General features: G+C 41.3%; 1 protein-coding gene across 1 annotated transcript; it reads left to right on the top strand.

The window, feature by feature from the left end:
- Positions 1-2,807: 2,807 nt before the first annotated feature.
- Positions 2,808-4,975, top strand: LOC111962181 (cytosolic 5'-nucleotidase 1A). The gene is made up of 6 exons (XM_023985058.2): positions 2,808-3,132; positions 3,255-3,377; positions 3,558-3,687; positions 3,780-3,902; positions 4,076-4,245; positions 4,497-4,975. The coding sequence occupies exons 1-6, from the start codon at positions 3,097-3,099 to the stop codon at positions 4,767-4,769; spliced, it is 855 nt and encodes a 284-aa protein (XP_023840826.1). The 5' UTR covers positions 2,808-3,096; the 3' UTR covers positions 4,770-4,975.
- The last annotated feature ends 16,210 nt before the right edge of the window (positions 4,976-21,185 follow it).

Below are 21,185 nucleotides of genomic sequence, written 5' to 3'. Positions count from 1 at the left end.
AAATGGCCATAGCACAGAGGATTACTTTCTTACACTGTACACGGCAAATTGGCCAGTATTACCTAGTGTTGATTTTTCAGTGTAACATTTCTAGAGTTGATTCAGGAGTTAAATTAACTATGTAAGTGTTAAATCAACACTCATTGGTGTTAAAGAACCCCAGTGTTGGTGTTAACAACCAGTGTTGAACCAAAACCACACCCATCAGTATCATATATCCCAGAATGCTCTTTTGTAGGTTGATTTTTCGAATTGTTTGTTTCAATATCTATGTTTTTTCAGGGACATAGATTGATTAATAATAATCCAATGTGCTACTTAATTTATTGCACCATTACTAAAATGGTTGTTCCAGTTTAGATGCTTTAGGTAGTCTCATATCTTAGTCTTCCTGACCCTGGCAATCATTCTGAATGCAGGTTGCGGGTGAATAAAAATTCTAAATGTTGGATATCCCCACACTGGCCAGCATAATGTGACTTGCAGACCTGACGTGGCCTGTAAACCATGAGTTTGAGGCCACTGTATTAGGTTAAAACTGGGCCCTCAAAATAAGGCCTTATGAAATACGTATTATATTGTTTTAAAGAATTAYATTTTAATGATAACATATTCACTTAGGATCTCACTTGGTGAAGTCCACACAACTGAAAATGAATGAATGCAGCAACCATGTTTCTGTCAGTAGCAATACAGTCATGGGTGGTAACTCTACAATTCATTGAAAAGCACTTTGGGAAATATGCAAATAAGGCTTTAAACTAAGCAGTGTGTTAATTTAACACTGAAAAGTGTGGACCTGTATAGACACTGGAACAGTGTTAAATGTAATACTCTCAGTGTTTATTTAACCCTGGAGAATTTGCTGTGTATTAAATACAGTTCACATTATTTGAGCKTTAGAACAAAAGTGGAAAGACAAAGTACCACAAGAGCTTGAGTCTTTGTTCCCATGACCACAACCAACAACCATACAATAGCCCCAAAAAAACGTAATCAAAAGATACCTATATTCTGACAGAATCAAGTTTTACAATATAGGAAAACGAATATGTAAGCACCGAGTTAACACTCACTGTTTCAGGACCAGTGTAGGTTGTATCCTTATTACCGTAGCCTACTTGAAGACTGTATTACTCTATCCTTCATCCATGCAGTTCTCCAGCAAAAGGGAGTTACAGGATAACAACAAACGAGGGGAAGGAAGTCACTTTGCCCTGAAAGTCTGAAAGTGGCTGGATCAGCCCATAAACGTTCTGTATGAAGTGTTGATCAGTGAGAAGAAGACGTGATCACATGGGGAAGATAAATATTATACCATTATGCATTTTGCATAGTTCATTGCTAAGTAGATAAAAGGCCAACTTAGTTAGGCTGTAGCCTTTACTATTGTTCCAACTACAGTATCACAGTTTCGTTTAGAATACCATTTTTGAGTAACCTATGTTACAGGTGCGTATCACTAGAATTTAACAACACAATAAGCTGTGTATTCTGGTTTACACACATCTTTCTGCCGTGTTTAAGTACTCAATCTTCAGCCATACAGTGTTTACACTTTACAAACACACATTTAGGTAATCTATTGCCAGAGTTGATGCATGTGTCAGTATACCTAACGAGTAACACAACAAAGACGTTTCCAAAATGAACCACCCATGATCTTGACTATATTACTCAAAAACACATGTCTGTTGGACAGTCACGTGATAAGCACATTTTGGAGAGGCCTGAGTGGGTTTCTTTAAATGTGTAAATATTGCACTGGTATATTGCTTGACTTAACTTTTTGTGCAATGATAACAGATAGGTTTGTTTCCAGAACTTGTTATTCCAATGATGTGTGCTGATCCCAATCATCCCTTCCCTCTATTTTGTTACAACTTGTAGATAGGTATGGTAGGAAGCCAGTGGAGGCTGATGGGATGGACTATAGGAGGACGGGCTCGTTGTAATTACTGGAATGGAATCAACGGAACGGTATCAAACACGTCAAACAATTCAAAACCCGTGTTCGATTCCGTTCGATTTATTCTATTCCAGCCATTACAATGAGCCGGTCCTCCTATAGCTCCTCCCACCAGCCTCCACTGTAAGAAACTTTGATGTATACCCTAACACAAGTAACAGAGGCAGTGGCTACAACAACTCATGTACACACAGTGACACCACACAGTGTGTGTGTGTGTGTGTGTGTGTGTGTGCGTGCGTGCGTGCGTGCGTGCGTGCGTGCGTGCGTGCGTGCGTGCGTGCGTGCGTGCGTGTGTTTGTGTGTCAGGGAACACGTACAACATTGGAATGCTTGGCTCCATCTCAGGATTAGAAGAGGAGAGACATTCGATTGACTAGGAGATAGTACAATAGTCTGGAAATGTTTTATGCACATGGGGTAATAGCCTTCTACAGTAGAGTATCAAATAACATCTTGGAGGGAAAGCAAGAGTAAACAGAAGCATTTTCATTTACATATGAATTAGCATAAAAAACGGTTCTGTTACACCACTGTGAAAAGTGACAACCGTCCCTCCATGAGTGAATAGTCACCTCTCCTATCATCTCATTAACTATTTATATTTATCCCATTACTTTCCTGTATTCAAATTACACACATCTGACTACTTTGTATTTTAAGTTTTTAAGTCCACTTGGTTTTATAAATATGCAATTTATAAATATGGTTGCCATGACAAATAAACAACATAATCTCATAATTTGTGTAGTTCTGTCTGTCTGCTAGTCCTACTACTCCTGTACAGCGGGTGGCAGTATTGGATAAGTATCTGAGATGTTTTTTACGGAAAAACACTGTAGAAAGGGAGGGCAATTTTACCGTACTCGCTTAGGCACTCGCATACACGAAGGCTACTGGTTTCAAATGGTTCTTTATTCTGCATAATCTGTTCAACATATGTGGAGGTTTGTCATTATAGCCTATTCAAATAGACMATTTTGCAAGAACAAATGCCTTCTAAAGTATTCCTGAAAGTCAATTGGCTTTGTACTTTCGTTTTCATGGTTAAGAAACTATAGAGTTTGGAGATTGTTTGCGTTATTATTTTTCAAACTATTATCGTTCAAACTGGTTTATCGAGCAGGATGGATTCAATGGTGCGCAACCCGGATGTCAAGCAGGTGAGACAACGTCATGTCACATATCCTGCGGCAAAACTGTATTTTCATAATCGTCAACAGAAAAACGACTTGTATACGTCTATGTTTGAGCACTGCTGTTGAATGTTTATGTCTGTCTCTAGAGAGACGCAGCTCAGGCTGTGGTAGTTGCAGTGTCATCAGACGCAATTTTTGACCCAGAAGTTGAGCAAGTCCATGGAGCAACAGAACCTTTGAGAAAGGGAGATGCTTTTTCTTTCATGAAGGTGAAAATTTATTATTTTAAGCACCCATAATGTATGCACAGGTAGCAGTATTACGAAGTGACATTTAAAAGTGTTATGCATAATAGAAATGGAATTACAGTCTTTACAGAAATTTAGTTGGCCGTACTATRTTTATATGGACTATATTTTTATGGTTTTGCATGCTTTCATCCTCATCAGGCCATCCAGGTAGTGAATGAAAGACTGCTGACCATGAACTCTGATGAGACATTGCTGTTCGATGTGATTCTGCTGTCCAATGACAGCGAAGAAAAACACTCACGGATCATTGCCAGTGCAAAACATTATGGTACGGCATACACTCCGAATTAGGCCTACAATAAGGGTATGTACTGTATGTAAGATTAATCACTATTTTGTATTTCTTGTATTCCCCAAAAGGTCTTSATATTGGCAGATTTTGCTTCTGCAACAAGGAGGATTCCATTGAGAGCCTGCAATCAAACAACGTGAAACTGTTTCTGTCAACGGATACTAATGATGTGTGCAAGGCCTTACAAAAAGGTATGGTGTTTCGAAGTCTTACATTAACTCAGAAACAAACCTTAATTTGGTGAACATTTGTTATCGTAAAGGTTTTAATTAAATACCGCCCTCACTCACTCACTCTCACACACACACAATCTTTCTCTCAACCCAACTGTTAAATTCCCCTGTTTCTTTGGACATTGTTTCAGGTGTTCCAGCAGCCCTACTGTACCGTCCGACAGACCCACATCATCAGACAGAGGATCAGCTCAAAGTGGTGTTCTCAGGAGATGTGATTGGATCCTCAGAGGAGATGCTGCATGGCTTAAGAGAACAGGGCTTCACCGAGACCCAGCTGCAGGGCTTTAAAACTGCAAAGGTACAGTAGTTGTGGTATAACAACATACCTGTCCTACCCTTCTAGAATACATGACTATATAGAACCAAAACGGGTTCAATGGCTTACTTCATATGGCCTTCAGAAAGGTTCTATATAGAACTGCAAAGCACTTTTATTTTTAGCAGTGTATATAATACTGTATGGGTTTCCATTGATAATGCACTTACTATATGTGAGTTGGATTAATTACTGGCTTTCACTAAATAAAAGTATTGCTGTTTGTACTCAAGGGTTCCGTGAAAGAGTTTGCCGTATTGATGGGAGAGATGAGGARGAGGTTTGGGTTGGAGGGCAGCCCCCTCTGCACCGGCCTGATGACAGTGTGGAGCTCCAGGGATGTGTGTGCCAGCGCCCTGAAGACTCTAAGAGGCTGGGGACTGCTTGTGGATGAGGCCTTTTGCCTGGCCGGAGCCCCTCGTAGCCCCATCCTTAACTTGGTACAGCCTCACATACTCTGCCTCGATGGCCTGTATCACATGGAGGGGTTCACTGCAATGTCATGATGGATGGCAGACCAATGGGAAGAAGATGTATGTTTGGGTATTTTTCTGTTACATTTTTGGATAGAAGCTTTCTTGTATGCTTTTTGGCTCGAGTTTTATTTGAACTCACCAGCATTTTTATCATTCATACAACAGATGCCAACTTCAGTATATCAATGAACCAACTGCTTGAACAGATTGTTGTGTAAATAAATATTTAAATATTCCTTTAGTCTTGATTATTTAATTTTTACAAACTACAAAAATTGAATAAACTCCGAGCAGCACATAATGCATTCTGAATGACACACAATTTTTCTCAGGTGGTGCGGTGCATATAGCCTGCGTAAATAAGAATGACCATAACTCCAATATTTGAACCTGTGAATTAGCCTCAGGTAAGTCATGTGATGCGTGACAGGAATGACAGGTAAATAGCAACAAGTAACCAATGATGTGCATGAACACCTCTCAGGAGAGACTGTATCCAGTGTATGGATCCTTTACAGTCGAACACCACAGAAGTGGTAGAGAAGCCATCAGAACTTGCATAACAACAAACAAATAAATAAATTAAAAATAAAGATTAGACATCTCTGTGTATTAGCAGCTTGATGTCTGAGTCACTCATACAGTAAGATACAAAGTATATATGTTTTTAACACTTGCTGCTCCCKAGTGGTGCAGCTGTCTAAGGCACTGCATCTCAGTGCAAGAGGTGTCACTACAGTCCCTGGTTCGAATCCAGGCTGTATCACATCCGGCCGTAATTGGGAGTTCCATAGGGCGGCACACAATTGGCMCTTGTTTGGCCGGTGTAGGCTGTCATTGTAAATAAGAATTTGTTCTTAACTGACTTGCCTAGTTAAATAAAGGTTAAAAAAAAATGAATTCATAAATTCATAAAAYGGAGTGGAGTGTACTATTAACTGCATTAGTCATGTGTGGTTAGCAACTGGACATTGCCTATATTATGCASTAATTATATATGAATTGTGTAGTGACAAAGATAAGATTGCTGCAGATCATGGTAAAATGATACTGCTTGAACCATTATTAGTAGTCTAAGGACCTTTTTTGTTCGTAAGGCTTGACAGGTCCTGGGGCACTGAGGAGATCCTTATAGCATCCTGTGTACCATTTCTGTTTGTTTTGCTATCCAGTTTTCCCTTCACAAAGTTCAAGACCTTGAGGCAATCTATTTTTGACTCAGAAAGGGATTTCTGTCATCTATTCCTTGATTCCTACAGCAACACCTTTGACGACGATGAAGGTGAACCCAGCRAAGGAACTATCCTGAACCAAAATATAAATGCAACAATTTCATAGATTTTTCTGAGTTACAGTTCATATCAGTCAATTTAAATAAATTCATTAGGCCCTAATCTATGGATTTCACATGACTGGCCAGGGGCGCAGGGGGCATAGACCAACCCACTTGGGAGCCAGGCATAGCCAATCAGAATGAGTTTTTCACCACAAGAGCTTTATTACAGGCAGAAATATTCTTCAGTTTCATCAGCTGTCCGGGTGGCTGGGCTTAGACGATCCCGCAGGTGAAGAAGCCGGATGTGGAGGTCCTGGGCTGGCGTGGTTACACGTGGTCTGCGGTTGTGAGGCCGGTTGAACTTACTGCACAATTTTCTAAAACGACATTGTAGGCGGCTTATGGTAAAGAAATTAACATTACGTTCTCTGGCAACAACTCTAGTGGACATTMCAGCAGTCAGCATGTCAATTACACCCTCCCTCAAAACTTGAGACATCTCTGGCATTGTGTTGTGTGACAAAACTGCACATTTTAGAGGGGCCTTTTATTGTCCCCAGCAGAAGGTTCAGCTGTGTCATGATAAGTAAAAGATGGCCGCGAAGGGTAGGGCTGCCGTCTTATCGGCTCATAACCAACCATAATATTTTGTTTGTTTTTTCGCGTTGTTCGTAACTTGTTTTGTTACATAATGTTGCTGCTACTATCTTTTATGACCAAAAAGATCTTCTGGTCATCAGAACTGGGATTACTCACCTGAAATTGGACGAGGACGCGAGGGATGGAAACCCGACCAGGCCCAGATCGACGTCATTCGCAGGAAAAGGAAACGTAGGTTTCGCGGAAAAAGATCAGGATGCCTTGTGAGGATCAGGCGATGAGTGGCTAATCTGCCCTTGCCTTACGTTCTGCTAGCTACCATTCAATCGCTGGAAAATAAATGGGATGAACTGAAAGCAGGTATATCCTACCAACGGGACATTCAAAACTGAAATATCTTATCTTTCACCGGGTCGTGGCTGAACGACGACATTAAGAACTTACAGCTGGTGGGTTATACACTCTATCGGCAGGACAGAGCAGCAGCCTCTGGTAAGACACGAGGCCGGGGCCTATGCATATTTGTAAACAATAGCTGGTGCAAGATATCTAAGGATGTCTCAGGGATTTGCTCGCCTGAGGTAGAGTATCTCATGATAAGCTGTAGACCACACTATCTACCTAGAGAGTTTTCATCTTTAGAGAGTTTTCATTCATCTGTTTTCATCCATCTGTATTTTTTTATAGCTGTCTACATACTACCACAGACCGAGGCTGGCACTAAAACTGCACTCAATGAGCTGTATTCCGACAAAAGCAAACAGGAAAATGCTCATCCAGAGGCGGCGCTCCTAGTGGCCAGGGACTTTAATGCAGGGAAATCAGTTTTATCTAATTTCTATCAGCATGTTAAATGTGCAACCAGAAGGAAAACAATTCTAGACCACCTTTACTACACACACAGAGACTCGTATAAAGCTCTCCCTCGCCCTCCATTTGGCAAATCTGACCATAACTATCCTCCTGATTCCAGCACCAGTGACTCGGTCTATAAAAAAGTGGTCAGATGAAGCAGATGCTAAACTACAGGACTGTTTTGCTAGCACAGACTGGAATATGTCCTGTGATTCTTCCGATGGCATTGAGGAGTACACCACATCAGTCTCTGGCTTTATCAATAAGTGCATCGAGGACATCGTCCCCACAGTGACTGAACGTACATACGCCAACCAGAAGCCATGGATTACAGGCAACATTCGCACTGAGCTAAAGGGTAGAGCTGCCGCTTTCAAGGAGCGGAACTCTAACCCGGAAGCTTATATGAAATCCGACGAAACATCAAACAGGCAAAGCGTCAATACAGGACGAATATTGAATCGTACTACACCAGCTCCGATGCTCKTCGGATGTGGCACGGCATGCAAACTATTACAGACTACAAAGGGAAGCACAGCCGAGAGCTGCCCAGTGACATGAGCCTACCAGACAAGCTGATTAACTTCTATGCTCGCTTCGAGGCAAGTAACACTGAAACATGTATGAGAGCATCAGCTGTTCCGCACGACTGTGTGATCATGCTCTCCGCAGCCAATGTGAGTAAGACCTTTAAACAGGTCAACATTCACAAGGCCGCTGGGCCAGACGGATTACCAGGACGTGTACTCCGAGCATGCGCTGACCAACTGGCAAGCGTCTTCACTGGCATTTTCAACCTCTCTCTGTCTGAGTCTGTAATACCAACATGTTTCAAGCAGACCACCATAGTCCCTGTACCCAAGAATACTAAGGTAACCTGCCTAAATGACTACTGACCCGTAGCACTCATGTCTGTAACCATGAAATGTTTTGAAAAGCTGATCATGGCTCACATCAACACCATTATCCCAGAAACCCTAGAACCACTCCAATTTGCATACCGCCCCAACAGATCCACAGATGATGCAATCTCTAACGCACTCCAAACTGCCCTTTACCACCTGGACAAAAGGAACACCTATGTGAGAACGCTATTCATTGACTACAGCTCAGCGTTCAATACCATAGTGACCTCAAAGCTCATCACTACTCTCAGGACCCTGGGACTAAACACCACCCTCTGCCACTGGATCCTGGACTTCCTGACGGGCCGCCCCCAGGTGGTAAGGGTAGGTGACAACACATCCACCACACTGATCCTCAATACAGGGGCCCCTCAGGGGTGCGTGCTCAGTCCCCTGCTGTACTCCCTGTTCACTCATGACTGCACGGCCAGGCACGACTCCAACACCATCATTAAGTTTGCTGATGACACAACAGCCTGATCACCGACAACGATGAGACAGCCTATAGTGAGGAGGTCAGAGACCTGACTATGTGGTGCAAGGACAACAACCTCCCCCTCAATGTGATCAAGACAAAGGAGATGATTGTGGACTACAGGAAAAGGTGGACCGAGAACGCCYCCATTCTCATCGACGGGGCTGTAGTGGAGCAGGTTGAGAGCTTCAAGTTCCTTGTCGTCCACATCACCAACAAACTAACATGGTCCAAGCACACGATAAAACCTATTCCCCCTCAGGAGACTGATCCTCATAAGGTTTTACAGCTGCACCATCGAGAGCATCCTGACGGATTGCATCACTGCCTGGTATGGCAACCTCTCGAACTCCGACTGCAAGGCATTACGTCCCAGTACATTACCGTACATTACCAGGGCCAAGCTTCCAGCCATCCAGGACCTCTATACCAGGCAGTGTCAGAGGATGGCCCTAAAAATTGTCAAAGACTCCAGCCACCCTAGTCATAGATTGTTCTCTCTGCTACCGCAGGGGTAGCGGTACCGGAGCGCCAAGTCTAGGTCCAAAAGGCTTCTTAACAACTTGTAGCCCCAAGCCATAAGACTCCTGAACAGCTAATCAAATGGCCACCCAGACTATTTGCACCCCCCCCCCCGATGCTGCTGCTACTTTCTGTTATTATCTATGCATAGCCACTTTAATAACTCTACCTGCATGGACATAATAACCTCGACACCGGTGCCATCCGCACATTGACACATTGACTCTGTATCGGTACCCCCTGTATATAGCCCTGCTATTGTTATTTACTGCTGCTCTTTCATTATTTGTTATTCTTATCTCTTATTTTTATATGGATTTTCTTATAACCGCATTGTTGGTTAAGGGCTTGTAAGTAAGCATTTCACTGTAAGGTGTACCTGTTGTACTTTGCGCATGTGACAAATTATATTACTTTTTTTTTGATCATGCTGTTTAATCAGATTCTTGACATGCCACACCTGTCAGTCAGATGGATTAACTTGACAAAGGACAGGGGGAATAGGGTTCTACCAAGAACAGTTTTTATCTGAAGAACCCTTTTTTGGGAGATGAGGGACCTTTGTAAGGCAAAGGGTTCTACCTAGAACTTGTATCATCCTAAGAACCGTTTTTTGAAGAAAGGATTATTTTATGATTCTTTGGAATGCAAGAAAGATTATTTGGAAGGTAAGGTTCTACATAGAACCCTTCTGAATCTGAATAAGCTTTTTTATCGTATTTTTTTCCTTTATTTGAAATAGTGACCGAGCATTAGTGTTTACCTCAGTGTTTGGACCTTAACATCAGGAGTGAGTAATCTGAAAGTGTAAAAAATATAGGTGTGAGAATGTTTTAAACTGTACCTATATGGGAATATTTGTGCATGTATCTGGTATATCCTTAATCATTTTACATAAACAGTAGACATAGTGGATATTTTTGACATGATTTCTGTCTTTCAAATGATTATTTTCTGTGATTTTATTAAGCTGAGAGTAGGAGAATAAAAGGGAATAAGTGAACCAGCTGTGWATTGTACGGTACACAGCAAATTGGCCAGTTTTACCAAGTGTTGATTTTTYACTGTAACATGTATAGTGTTGATTCAGGAGTTAAATTAACTTGACACTCACAGGTGTAAAAGAACCACAGTGTTGGTGTTCATAACCAGAGTTGAGTGTGCTTTTGTCATATTTACTCTGTGTAARGTAAAACACTCAAAACCACGYTCATCATTATAATATTTCCCAGCATACTCTATTGCTGGTTGATTTTCAGAATTGTTTGTTTCAATATCTTTCTTATTGCATGTACATTCATTTGTTGATTAATATTATTCTACACACAAAGCTAAATAACATACATTTTTCTAAAATAATCCAATCTGTTAGTAGTTGGATTTATTGCACCTGTTACTGAGWTGTTTTTTTTCTCCAGTTTAGATGATTTAGGTAGTGTCCTTACTCAATCTTCCTTTCACTGGTWGTCATTCTGAATGCAGGTTGAGGGTGATTAATTCCAATTGTTGGATGTCCTCACTCTGGCTGGATTCCAATARGAATTACACATCACTTTGCAAGCCAGCATAATGTGATTTGCAGGCCTGATGTAGCCTGGAAACCTGGAGTTTCCTAACATCACTGTGTTAGGGTATAACTAGGACCTCAAATATATGTATTATGATATTTGTAATGTATTGTCATAAAAACTCATTATAAAGGATAATGAGGCTGGTGGAACCGTTCATAGAGGGTTCTACGAAGAACCCTTCAAAGATAAAAATGTTCTCAGGGGAACCATTTATAGGGGGTTCTAGGCAAAACYCTTCATAGAGGGTTCTATATAGAATAATTTACTTCTATGAAGAAACCAAAATAGAGGATTCTCGGTAGAACCCTCTGCAAAGGGTTCTACACACCACCAAAATGGGTTCCCCTATGGCACGTGTCAAACTCATGGAATGAGTGCCCTATGGGGACAAACCAAAGAACCCTATATAGTTCTCCTTAGCACCTTTTTTTCTAAGATAGGAATAAACATGAGAATTGTAGCTTCATGTCTTAGCTAGTTTGTTCAAAAAACACCATATCAAACGGATGAGACGTTTAATGTTGTATTGCAGTGATTCATCGGAAATACAATGAAACCAAGTCCAGCACATATGTCAAGGATGGAAGAGACTATTCAATGTATTATGGACTGGAAGTGTAACTAGGTATCTCAGCCAGGATACATACACAGTAAGTTTGAAATGGAGGAGAAGACTAAAGGCTTCTGTTTTTACCCCCCATCCCACACCCACTTGAGAGATCAACTTTATGTGCATGATCAAACTTCTTAAAAACAACTGCTCCTCTATATTCTGTTTCCCTAACTAAATAGTTGAGTGTCATTGGCAGAATTAGCATTGGGGACGTACACTGTGTAAAGATGGCTGTGAGGTCGTGGTGGGCACTGGCACCTCCCTGATCCTCAGCCCCTATGATGAGATCAACGCTCTGCAGAAGGCTGTTGGATCTGTGCCCTGGAACCATGGAAAAGTARGACATAACAGATGACATATTACATTTCTAGAATCATCCAATAATCCTTTATTTTTTTACATTCTGATGTCCTTCTTGTATCCTTCTTGTATCTCCCAAATTCAAGAGGGTACAAATTATTTTGCGTTTAGGTAGGTCCTTAAAGAGGTCCTTGAATACCCATTTCACAACCCTCTAGAGATTCTAATGCCATTCACGGGTGTAAACTGTGAGAGGGAGCTGGTTACTGTTGTTAAACGCTAGCTGTCATTTCCCTGTTGTTTCACAGTACACGGTTGACTTTGAGAAACTGCCTCCCCACTGTCTCTTTCACGATCAGTTGAAGGGTCTAACTTCTGACTGGAGAACAACAGTAGATTACAAGTCCCTTCATGAACAGGCAGTTTGTAGAATAAACTTAATGTACTACTCACTTTGATCAGTTGAGGGCAGCATACCATCACTATACAACCTTGTTAGTAGATCAAGAGAGGAAGGGGAATAGAGAGGCCCAACTCAGCAGAAAATCTGTCTCCCTCCAGCAGGTGGCGATTTTTCATTGTTTCGCCCAACAATCAAGGAGTTTTTGTATGGAGGTCAATGAGAGCATGCCGAATTTGTTCAACAAAAAAATGTATGGTTTATTTGTTACATGAGGTTTATTTGATTGAATAGAAGTTTTGTAATGCTTAAGTTGTTACAAGTGTACTGATATAAGTAGGGCATGTGACATCCCGGCAGCTTTGAGAACAAACGCTTTCTATTGAAGTTGTCTCGAGAAGGCTATGCATATTCATGGTATGAGGCTAGTAGCGTAGCATCTCTCTCCATTGAATACAGGCGGTTGACGTTAACAACCTCATCGAATATTCAAAAAAGGATCACAATAATGAGATGTATCCACCAATCCAAAGAAAGGATAGGCAGCCCGCCGTGCCGATTTGTTGACAATGACTTTCATTGTTAGGGCAGAGAGACTATCTTGTCAGTATATCCTTGTGAAGATATGAATGAATCAAATAAAGACTTAACACCCAGTTATTTGGCCTTTCCTGTGTACATTGTGTTCTTTCAGAGTAAATGCAGCTGATTGGGTGTAGCTGCGATGTTGCACCAACAGCAATGTTTATCAGGATGTGTTATGGTTGGCTGTTGCCATGAGGAAATGAATGTGATTTCCTTTGACCCTTCCACTTCAGTCTCATCTACAGTATATGGACTGTCATTAGCCCAGATGCCCTCTACATGCTTTTCTTCCTGGGTACATGCATACTGTACATGTGCATTATTCAATGTTATGAGAATATTAGGCTACTTTATGTTCTGATCTGATTAGGTAAGAGTGATATTACCAGTGTTATGTTCAAGACTACCTAAAGCGAGACCGATTCAAGACCAGGACCGGAGYAAATTGAGACCGAGTCAAGACAGAGACCGAGACCAGTAAAATGCGAGCTCAATTCAAGACCATGATTGCAATTTTGTCAAATCACCACCATAATAAGAGTTCAAAATGTCCAGTATTTCTGTGTTSATATTTCAGAACAACATGTKGATTCTTTAGACCAGGGCTGCCCAACCCTCTTCCTGGAGATCTACTGTCCTGTAGGTTTTCAGTCCAACCCTAATTTAGCATATCTGATTCAGCTAGTTAAGGTCTTGTTGAGCAGCTAATTAGTAGAATCAGGTGTGTTAAATTAGGGWTGGAYTGAAAACCCACAGGAYGGAAGATCTCCAGGAAGAGGGTTGGGCAGCCCTGCTTTAGACATTCAGAATAGTGAAAAAATGCATACTGAGGGAAAATAGAGCCACTCTACAAGTGATTAATAACCAAAACACAGTGGGGAACAATGAGCCTTCTACACCTTCAGAAAAGGCCTAAGGATGTTTACAAAAAATAATGATTACAGTAATATAACAAGAAAGATAATTATATTATTATTTTCAATKACTTTCTGATTTAATCTCTTCAGTTTTTGTTGGAAAGGGTTTTAAAACTGAAGAGAAAAAAAGATCCAATCGGGATTTTTCTTTGCTGTTCTCCGGGGAGATACATCTAGCTAGCTACATCAGAAGCTAGATAAAGGCTAGATAAAGGCATCTGCCATTCAACTGTATTAGGAAATGACAGTGAAATCAACCAATCACATTTTGACTTAATGGGTGGGACCATTTTACAAAAACTATGGAAACTTCTGCCTTCTTAAAGGAACAGGTCACAAAGCAATGGAGAGCAATAGTTTTCCCACGGTCTAGCTAGCTAGCTTTTGTTGTCGGCTAGTTTGCAGCGGCTGCAGCAGGTGTTATCAAAGAGGATGTTGTTGCTAATTTGTTAGCTTCTCCCTTTTCAAGAATAACTTTCAACAATTAGGTATACTAAGGCATTTGTGAAACTTCTATAGTAATATAGAGTGGGAAAGAGTTTGTGCGTTTGGGACAATTAATAGACACTGCAGTAAATAAAACGGAATAAAAACATCTGTCTTGTCCAGGACCAKAGTCTACACAGACATGTGCACTATAGCCAAKCAGAGCTACAGTAGGCCTTTATWMAAACAAGCCATATGCCACACRGGCCTGCCATTATTCACTTTGAACTGGCATATGTGTTTACAGGCAGTTGCAACAGCGCACCTTTAGATCATTAGAATGCGTTCACCAAAAGCCACAAAATGCACCTGAATRMATTTCTGCAAATATGTRAACACCATAGGTGTCCTCTCACATTTGGGAACTTTACAGTCCTATTGAAAAGGTAGGCTCTYTCTCCCTCAGTTATGCAGATCAACAACAAGATCAACAACTAATGCTAGCCAGAGCAAGATGAGCTAAAATCTAACGAAGGAACATTAGATAAAYCCTCTCAAACTTTTTCAGCTAGTTGGCTGTCAAAATTGCACTGATAAACAATGGGGAATTGTAGCCTCCTTGTCCTTCTGCAGCTTGCCTGCCAATGCATGCTTGTCCCAACCAAGCACCTGAGCTAACTGGCTAAAGTTGGCTAGCTTGCTAGYTAGGTACTTCCAGACACAAATGAGAGAACACCTCACTTTGACCATTTGACTCGCCATAGCAGAGCTGGTTAGGCTGTTTACATGTTATCTAGAGTGTTCTTGACTAACTATWMWTTTTTTTGCCTAAGTTTACTGACACCAATCATATTCAGTAGGTGTTGCGCATTAATAMATKWATCAGTWGTTCTGCTCTCTGGYACACTCAGACAAGAGTGCTTTGAAATCGGAGTAGATAGCCAGAGTGGATTTGCGACCGCAAGAGATATGCTAACTGCATAACAGTCATTCAAGTTCTTGCTAGCTAACCAAATAACACCTGCATCTCTAGCTGTGTAGCCACCGAAAAACGATATGAGAGGGAAAAGTCASTCACTCACCCACTCCTCATATGGCATGACATGACAACCATCTATCTAGCTAACATTAGGCTCCGTTTTTTAGCATACTACATAATTAGATATTCTAGCCTATTAGCCAAGTTTCGACTGACTTGTGATCATTRCCCTAGCTAGTTTGATTGTATTGACATTCCCWGCCTTAGTTACATTTGTCTGTTTGTGCCCAGAATATTGAGYCATTGAAACTGAAACAGTGCATCCYGAATGGAGGCAGCAAACAATGTAMCAGGCCAGCTGTGATTTACAACSYGATAGCAATATTTTTTGGACTACCAAGAAATGTTTTGGTGAATTATATKAATCATGCATTGAACTGYATCCATCTATTCTGCCARCAATACCTTAGTGTACGTCATGGAACGTTGAGTCAAATCGAACTTRTTTTTAAAACCTCTTATAAGTTGGTTTTGTAGCTTAAACTGGGAATTTGATATTTTTTGCTGATATTATGATTGTCTGTTTTCATWTCTGCAAAGTAGGTCACCGGTTACTTTGTGTGCTAAATGTGAAATGTTTTTTTTGCAATGGGAAGTAATAGTTGTACATTTCGATTGGGAAATGCTTAATGCTTGTGTTTTTGTATTCTTATGATTGTGACCCACTGGCTCATTATTATGTCCGAGTGTATGGACTGCTTATCCTTTAACATCATGCTGTGTGTTACTGCTGTCTTTCCATCGGCCCTATGCAGTGGTGTAGTGGTGCCTGGAGAAGTGCATATACTCTAATTTTGTCAAAACGTTTCCAAACGTCCAGCACAGCGAAGGAAAATCCCCCTGTGTGAGAAATCCTATGTTTTCCTATGTTTTTTTAATGATTTTTCTTATAGATTTTCAGATTTTCACTCTCAAAATCACACTTTTTTTTWTTGAAAAAACCCCCCAAAATGTGATGGTCTAAGTMTACAACAATGCTTAAACCACATCAATCTGATTGGGTGGGCCTGTCAGGGCCTGGCTCCCCAGTGGGTGGGCCTCTGTCCACCCAGGCCCATCCATGTCTACGCCCCTGATGCAAACAGGCCATGATGACCATTGCACATCACAAATAGCCTACTAACCAACACTTCGGACTAAACTTTTTCCAACCTAGTTTGCATACCCATTGTTGTCTTATTTAGCATTTACTGGTAGATATCTTAAGTTGAAACGTCTTGCCTMCCCTACCGGCTACCAATGTCATTTTTCTGTGAGCTGCTCCATGCCAAACCAGTTGACAGCTGCACACTCTTGCTACCTGCAGATGATATTCCCTTGAAACTAGGCTATGTGTGCGGCACGCATGTGAATATATTTCACGTGCTTTGAAATCGTGTAAACTACTTTGCATGATTTCTCTATTGTACTGCATAATACCTCCACTACACAACATTGATACGCATCAGTAGGGATTAAGAAGTGAGTATACGCAATGCCCACTGAAAAAAAAGTGGGTATGKGGCTTATACCTGCATAGGCCTACCCTCCACTACACCACTAGCCCTTTGGTTTTACAGAAAGTGCACTCTCCTACATGAGGGTGCTGGTATTACGGTTGCTGTCCTTTCAGTATCACAAACCTGTCACACACCCAAGTCCAATAGGTTTGCCACTGCGCAAACATGTCTATAATAGATTTAATGTTTAAATAGTTTAAATAGATATTCATGTTTAAAGAAAATACTTGATATATTTGTCCTGGCGAAGTGGTTTTATTGCCCTGACTGAATGGAAGCTGAAAATTGAGTCCTCACTGTTCAAGACCGAGTCAAGACCGAGTACAAATGTATAAAATATGTTTTTATGTCACATAAACCGGATGTGTGATGTTTTACAGGCCCCTGGAGCAAATTAGGTTTAAGTGCCTTGCTAAGATTTTTCACCTTGTCAGCTCGGGTATTCGAACCAGCAACCTTTAACCGCTAGGCTACCTGCAATTACAATTCGATTACAATTCGACACAAATGCTGCAGTGATAAATAACAGCAACAAATGTATTTAAGTCTGTGCTATTGATTGGCTCGAAGTAGACTTTTTGACCCCATGGTATGTCATGGGCAGTGGTGGAATAAGCACTAAAATTGTCATACTTGAGTGAAAGTTAAGATACTTGAATAGAAAATGACTCAAGTAAAAGTCACACAGTAAAATACTACTTGATTAAAARTCTAAAAGTATTTGGTTTTAAATATACTTAAGTATCATAAGTATAAATTATTTCTTATTCCTTATCTCAAGCCAACCAGACGGCACAATTTTCTTGTTTTTTTCCCCATTTATGGATAGCCAGGAGCACACTTATAAATTAAACATTTGTCTTTAGTGAGTCTGCCAGATCAGAGGCAGTGGGATGACCAGGGATGTTCTCTTGATAAGTGTGTGAATTGGACCGTTTCTCTCTGCTGCTAAGCATTCAAAATGTAACGAGTACTTTTGGGTGTCAGGGAAATGTATGGAGTAAAACGTACATTATTTTCTTTAGGAATATAGTGGAGTAAAAGTAGTCAAAAAAATAAACAGTAAAGTACAGATACTCAAAAACACTACTTTAAAATATTTTTACTAAAGTACTTTACACGACTGGTCATGGGTACCTCTTGAGCTGACAAAAATCCTAGTCCTCGAAAACAGGTTCTAGGCTGTTTAAATAAATACAATAAAATGTATCGAATAAAACTGAAAACATAAACTGAAAACATCTAACATAAATATGGCATGGTTGGTTTTCAGCTCTCCGCTGTGCTCCCAATGGTGTGCATTATACTGTCATACAGTGGATGTAAGTGGTACTACATTACCTATTTTTGTAACAGTCCCTGCTAAATGTTCATTGGCTCAGAGAGACTCATGTGAGGACGTAGATTTGCTTGTGAAAAAAAGACAGCTGAGAGAAGTCCTAGTGGAACCATGGGCCTCTAATCTTGGTGGAAGTGAATGCCAAGTTTGAAACGAGAAGCGAGTGAAGTTGGAGAAGATGAACGGACAACAGTAGTGTCGAAGAATGGAATTAAAAATAAGTGTCTGTAATTGAAGGGGGATGTCAAGTGGGATTTGTTTCTTGATGGGGTGCGATTATTATAATTGTTTTATTTATTATMATTATTTTTTTATCTATTTTTTATGTTTATCTGGGAGATCCGTTTGGGGTCTCAAAGATGGTGAATCGTATGTTGGGAAAGTCCAGCAGTGGGCTTATCCTGATAAATTGTGTGTCTGAGGAACAAAGGAAGATGGCAGTGTGCCTCACGAGTCATCTCCGGGTGTCGTGGTAGTTAAGGAAGACAACCTCCTGATGAGAATCCCAGGTGTGGTTTGTAAAGGAAATTGTAAAGTATTTGGCCATGTTTCAAGTGTGTGCTGACAGGTGGAGTATACACAAGATTGGAATGAAGAACAGCCATGTTGCAATTGTGGTGGGGATCATGACTCAGAGTTTGTCGAGTGCCCTGTAAGAGTGAAGGAGGTTGAGGTGATAAAAGTTATGGTGGTCCATCGGAGCTCCAATCGAGAGGCAATCAAAAGAAATTGAGAGAGCAAGTGAAGTTGAAGAAATAGTAGTGGATGTGGCACAGCCCATAGTGATAGGCCTATTTGTCAACYAAGATAACCAGACGTGCTGTACGTGAAGAAAGTGGATTCTGTGGCATTCATTGCAACTGTGATAAACTYCATGGCTCATGTAGCATGGAAATCAAAGAAATTGGACATCATTGTGGCTGCAGGTCTCGTCAAGGGAGAGTAGGGTTGACAGATTTGCAGTGTTGTACGGGGAGAACTTGAATTCAAGGTGTTGGTGGAGTCACGGCAGTGAGTCCGATCGAATTGACTAGTGATTTGAAGAGTACATTTTTCGTAATGGAAGTTTGGTGGCATTGTGTGCCGATGCCAAACAGCGTGAGAAGGCTCTCAAACTCAAGCAGGTTTGTAAAGGTGTGGTTGACAGTAGAGTCCTGGATAAAACCGCGTAGCAGTGGGTTATTACAGGAGTTCCAAAAAGTGTTAACAGGAAAAATAAATAAAGGAACACTTGAAGGGAGGCTCTCTTATTGAGGAGAAGAGCCTCCAGATGACACGATATAGGAAGAAAGTGGATAACCTTTCAGTACTACTAAACTTTGAGGATCTGGTACTGCCAGAAAAAGTTAGGATTGGGTATATGATTTACTATGTGCGAGCTTATGTTCCAAAACCATTGCGTTGCTATGACTGTCAAACATTTGGGCATGTGGCGGCAGTTTACTTTTAGTGTGTAAAGGCAAAAGGAGATGTGTGGGGGAGAACAGGCATACGGGGAATGTGGAGAAGTGGTCCGCATACCTTTATAAAGCAGAGGATCCCATATAGGCTTGTGGGAAATGGAGTTGAGCAGGCGTATGTAGTGTTAGAAGTGTGGTTGGGAGGGGGGAATCTGGTAATAGTGAACGTTTACATCCCGTTTTAAGACTATAGTTGGTGGCCCTTGGGAATATAGAAGGTCAAGATAGGAGACGGGTAAATTGGTGTGGGGATTTTAATGCCCACAATATGCTCTGGGGAGGGTCACAGACTGATGTAAACGGACAAGTGTTGGAGRAACTCCTGGATGAGAAAGGGCTTGTGAGTCTTAATGATGGCCGGGGAAACAGGGTTGACCTAGTAACTGGAAATGAATCTGCTCTGGATCTTACTCTGATCTCAAGTTCAATGGCAGGAACATGTAGTTGGGAAGTATGGGAGGAATCTAAAGTGGATAGTGATYACTATCCAAACATGTGTATGGTAGGAATAAGGGTGGAAGACACAGCAGGAGATGGATATTGGGGAAAGCGGAATGGGGTCAGTTTCAGGAGTTGAGTGAACAGGGGATGTTGCAGGTGGATCTCAGTGCAGATATAGACACAATGAATGCTGTAGTAAGAGGAGAAATAGAAGGGGCTGCAAGGCAGGTGATACCCATGGGTACAGGGGGGAGAAGGAGGAATGCAGTTCCCTGGTGGACTGAAAAGTGCAGAGAAGCTGTGAAGAGCAGGAACGGGGCTTTTAGGATGTTGAAAAGGTCCCATAACTATCAGCACTTGATACAGTGTTAGCAAGCACAAGTAGTAGTAAGGAGGACCATTAGGACAGCAAAGAGAGAGTATTGATGTCAGTTCTGTGGAAACATAGGCAGTACTACTCCTGTGGGAGTGGTATGGGGGATGATTAAGAGGATGAAYGGGGTCAGAAGAGATTGGGATCTCCATGTGCTGAAAAGTGGGTAGAGTGTTGCAGAGAGACATGGAGAAGGTAGAGATGTTAGCCCAGGCATTTGTGAAAGTGCACAGCTGAAATAATCTGACAGAGGAGGGAAAACGTGGGAAAGAGAGGGTCATAGGTGAACATCCAGGGATCCTGGATCAGAGAGAGGTGGCGGAGGATGCATTGAATGCCCCTTTTACATTAGCTGAGATGTGTGTGCTAAAGCTGGGGTAAAAACTACTGGGAAGATTACATCAKGATCCTACATCTGTGACACAGCAATGGGAAAAGTGTTGGGCCTTTACAATAAGGTGTGGCAGGAAGTGAAGCTGCCTAACAGTTGGAAGAAGACCCTAGTGATGCCGATACGGAAACCAGGGAAAGACCCAACTAATCCATCAAGTTAGGCCGATAAAAATAGGCCGATAGCGTTGACATGTCCTGTCTGTAAACTTACAGAAAGGATGATAACAGAGCCTAGGCTGTGCCAATTCACATACATATGGATCAGTTCAATGTATTCTACAGCTCTGAAGCTTTCTATGGATATAAGGGTTTACTAGTCCTTTCTTCATGGCTMTCTCTGTACTTTCTTTAATCCGGGCATAGCAAGTAAAGGGGTTACTGTAAAATTGACAGTAGCTTACAGGCAGCTCGGTGGCAAGTAACATTTCTGTATTTCCTATTCCAGTACACCTACGTA

This window comes from Salvelinus sp. IW2-2015, linkage group LG4q.1:29 (genome assembly GCF_002910315.2).
Source record: "Salvelinus sp. IW2-2015 linkage group LG4q.1:29, ASM291031v2, whole genome shotgun sequence".
NCBI classification, from domain to species: Eukaryota; Metazoa; Chordata; class Actinopteri; order Salmoniformes; family Salmonidae; genus Salvelinus; species Salvelinus sp. IW2-2015.
This window is presented reverse-complemented; position numbering and strand designations above follow the sequence as displayed.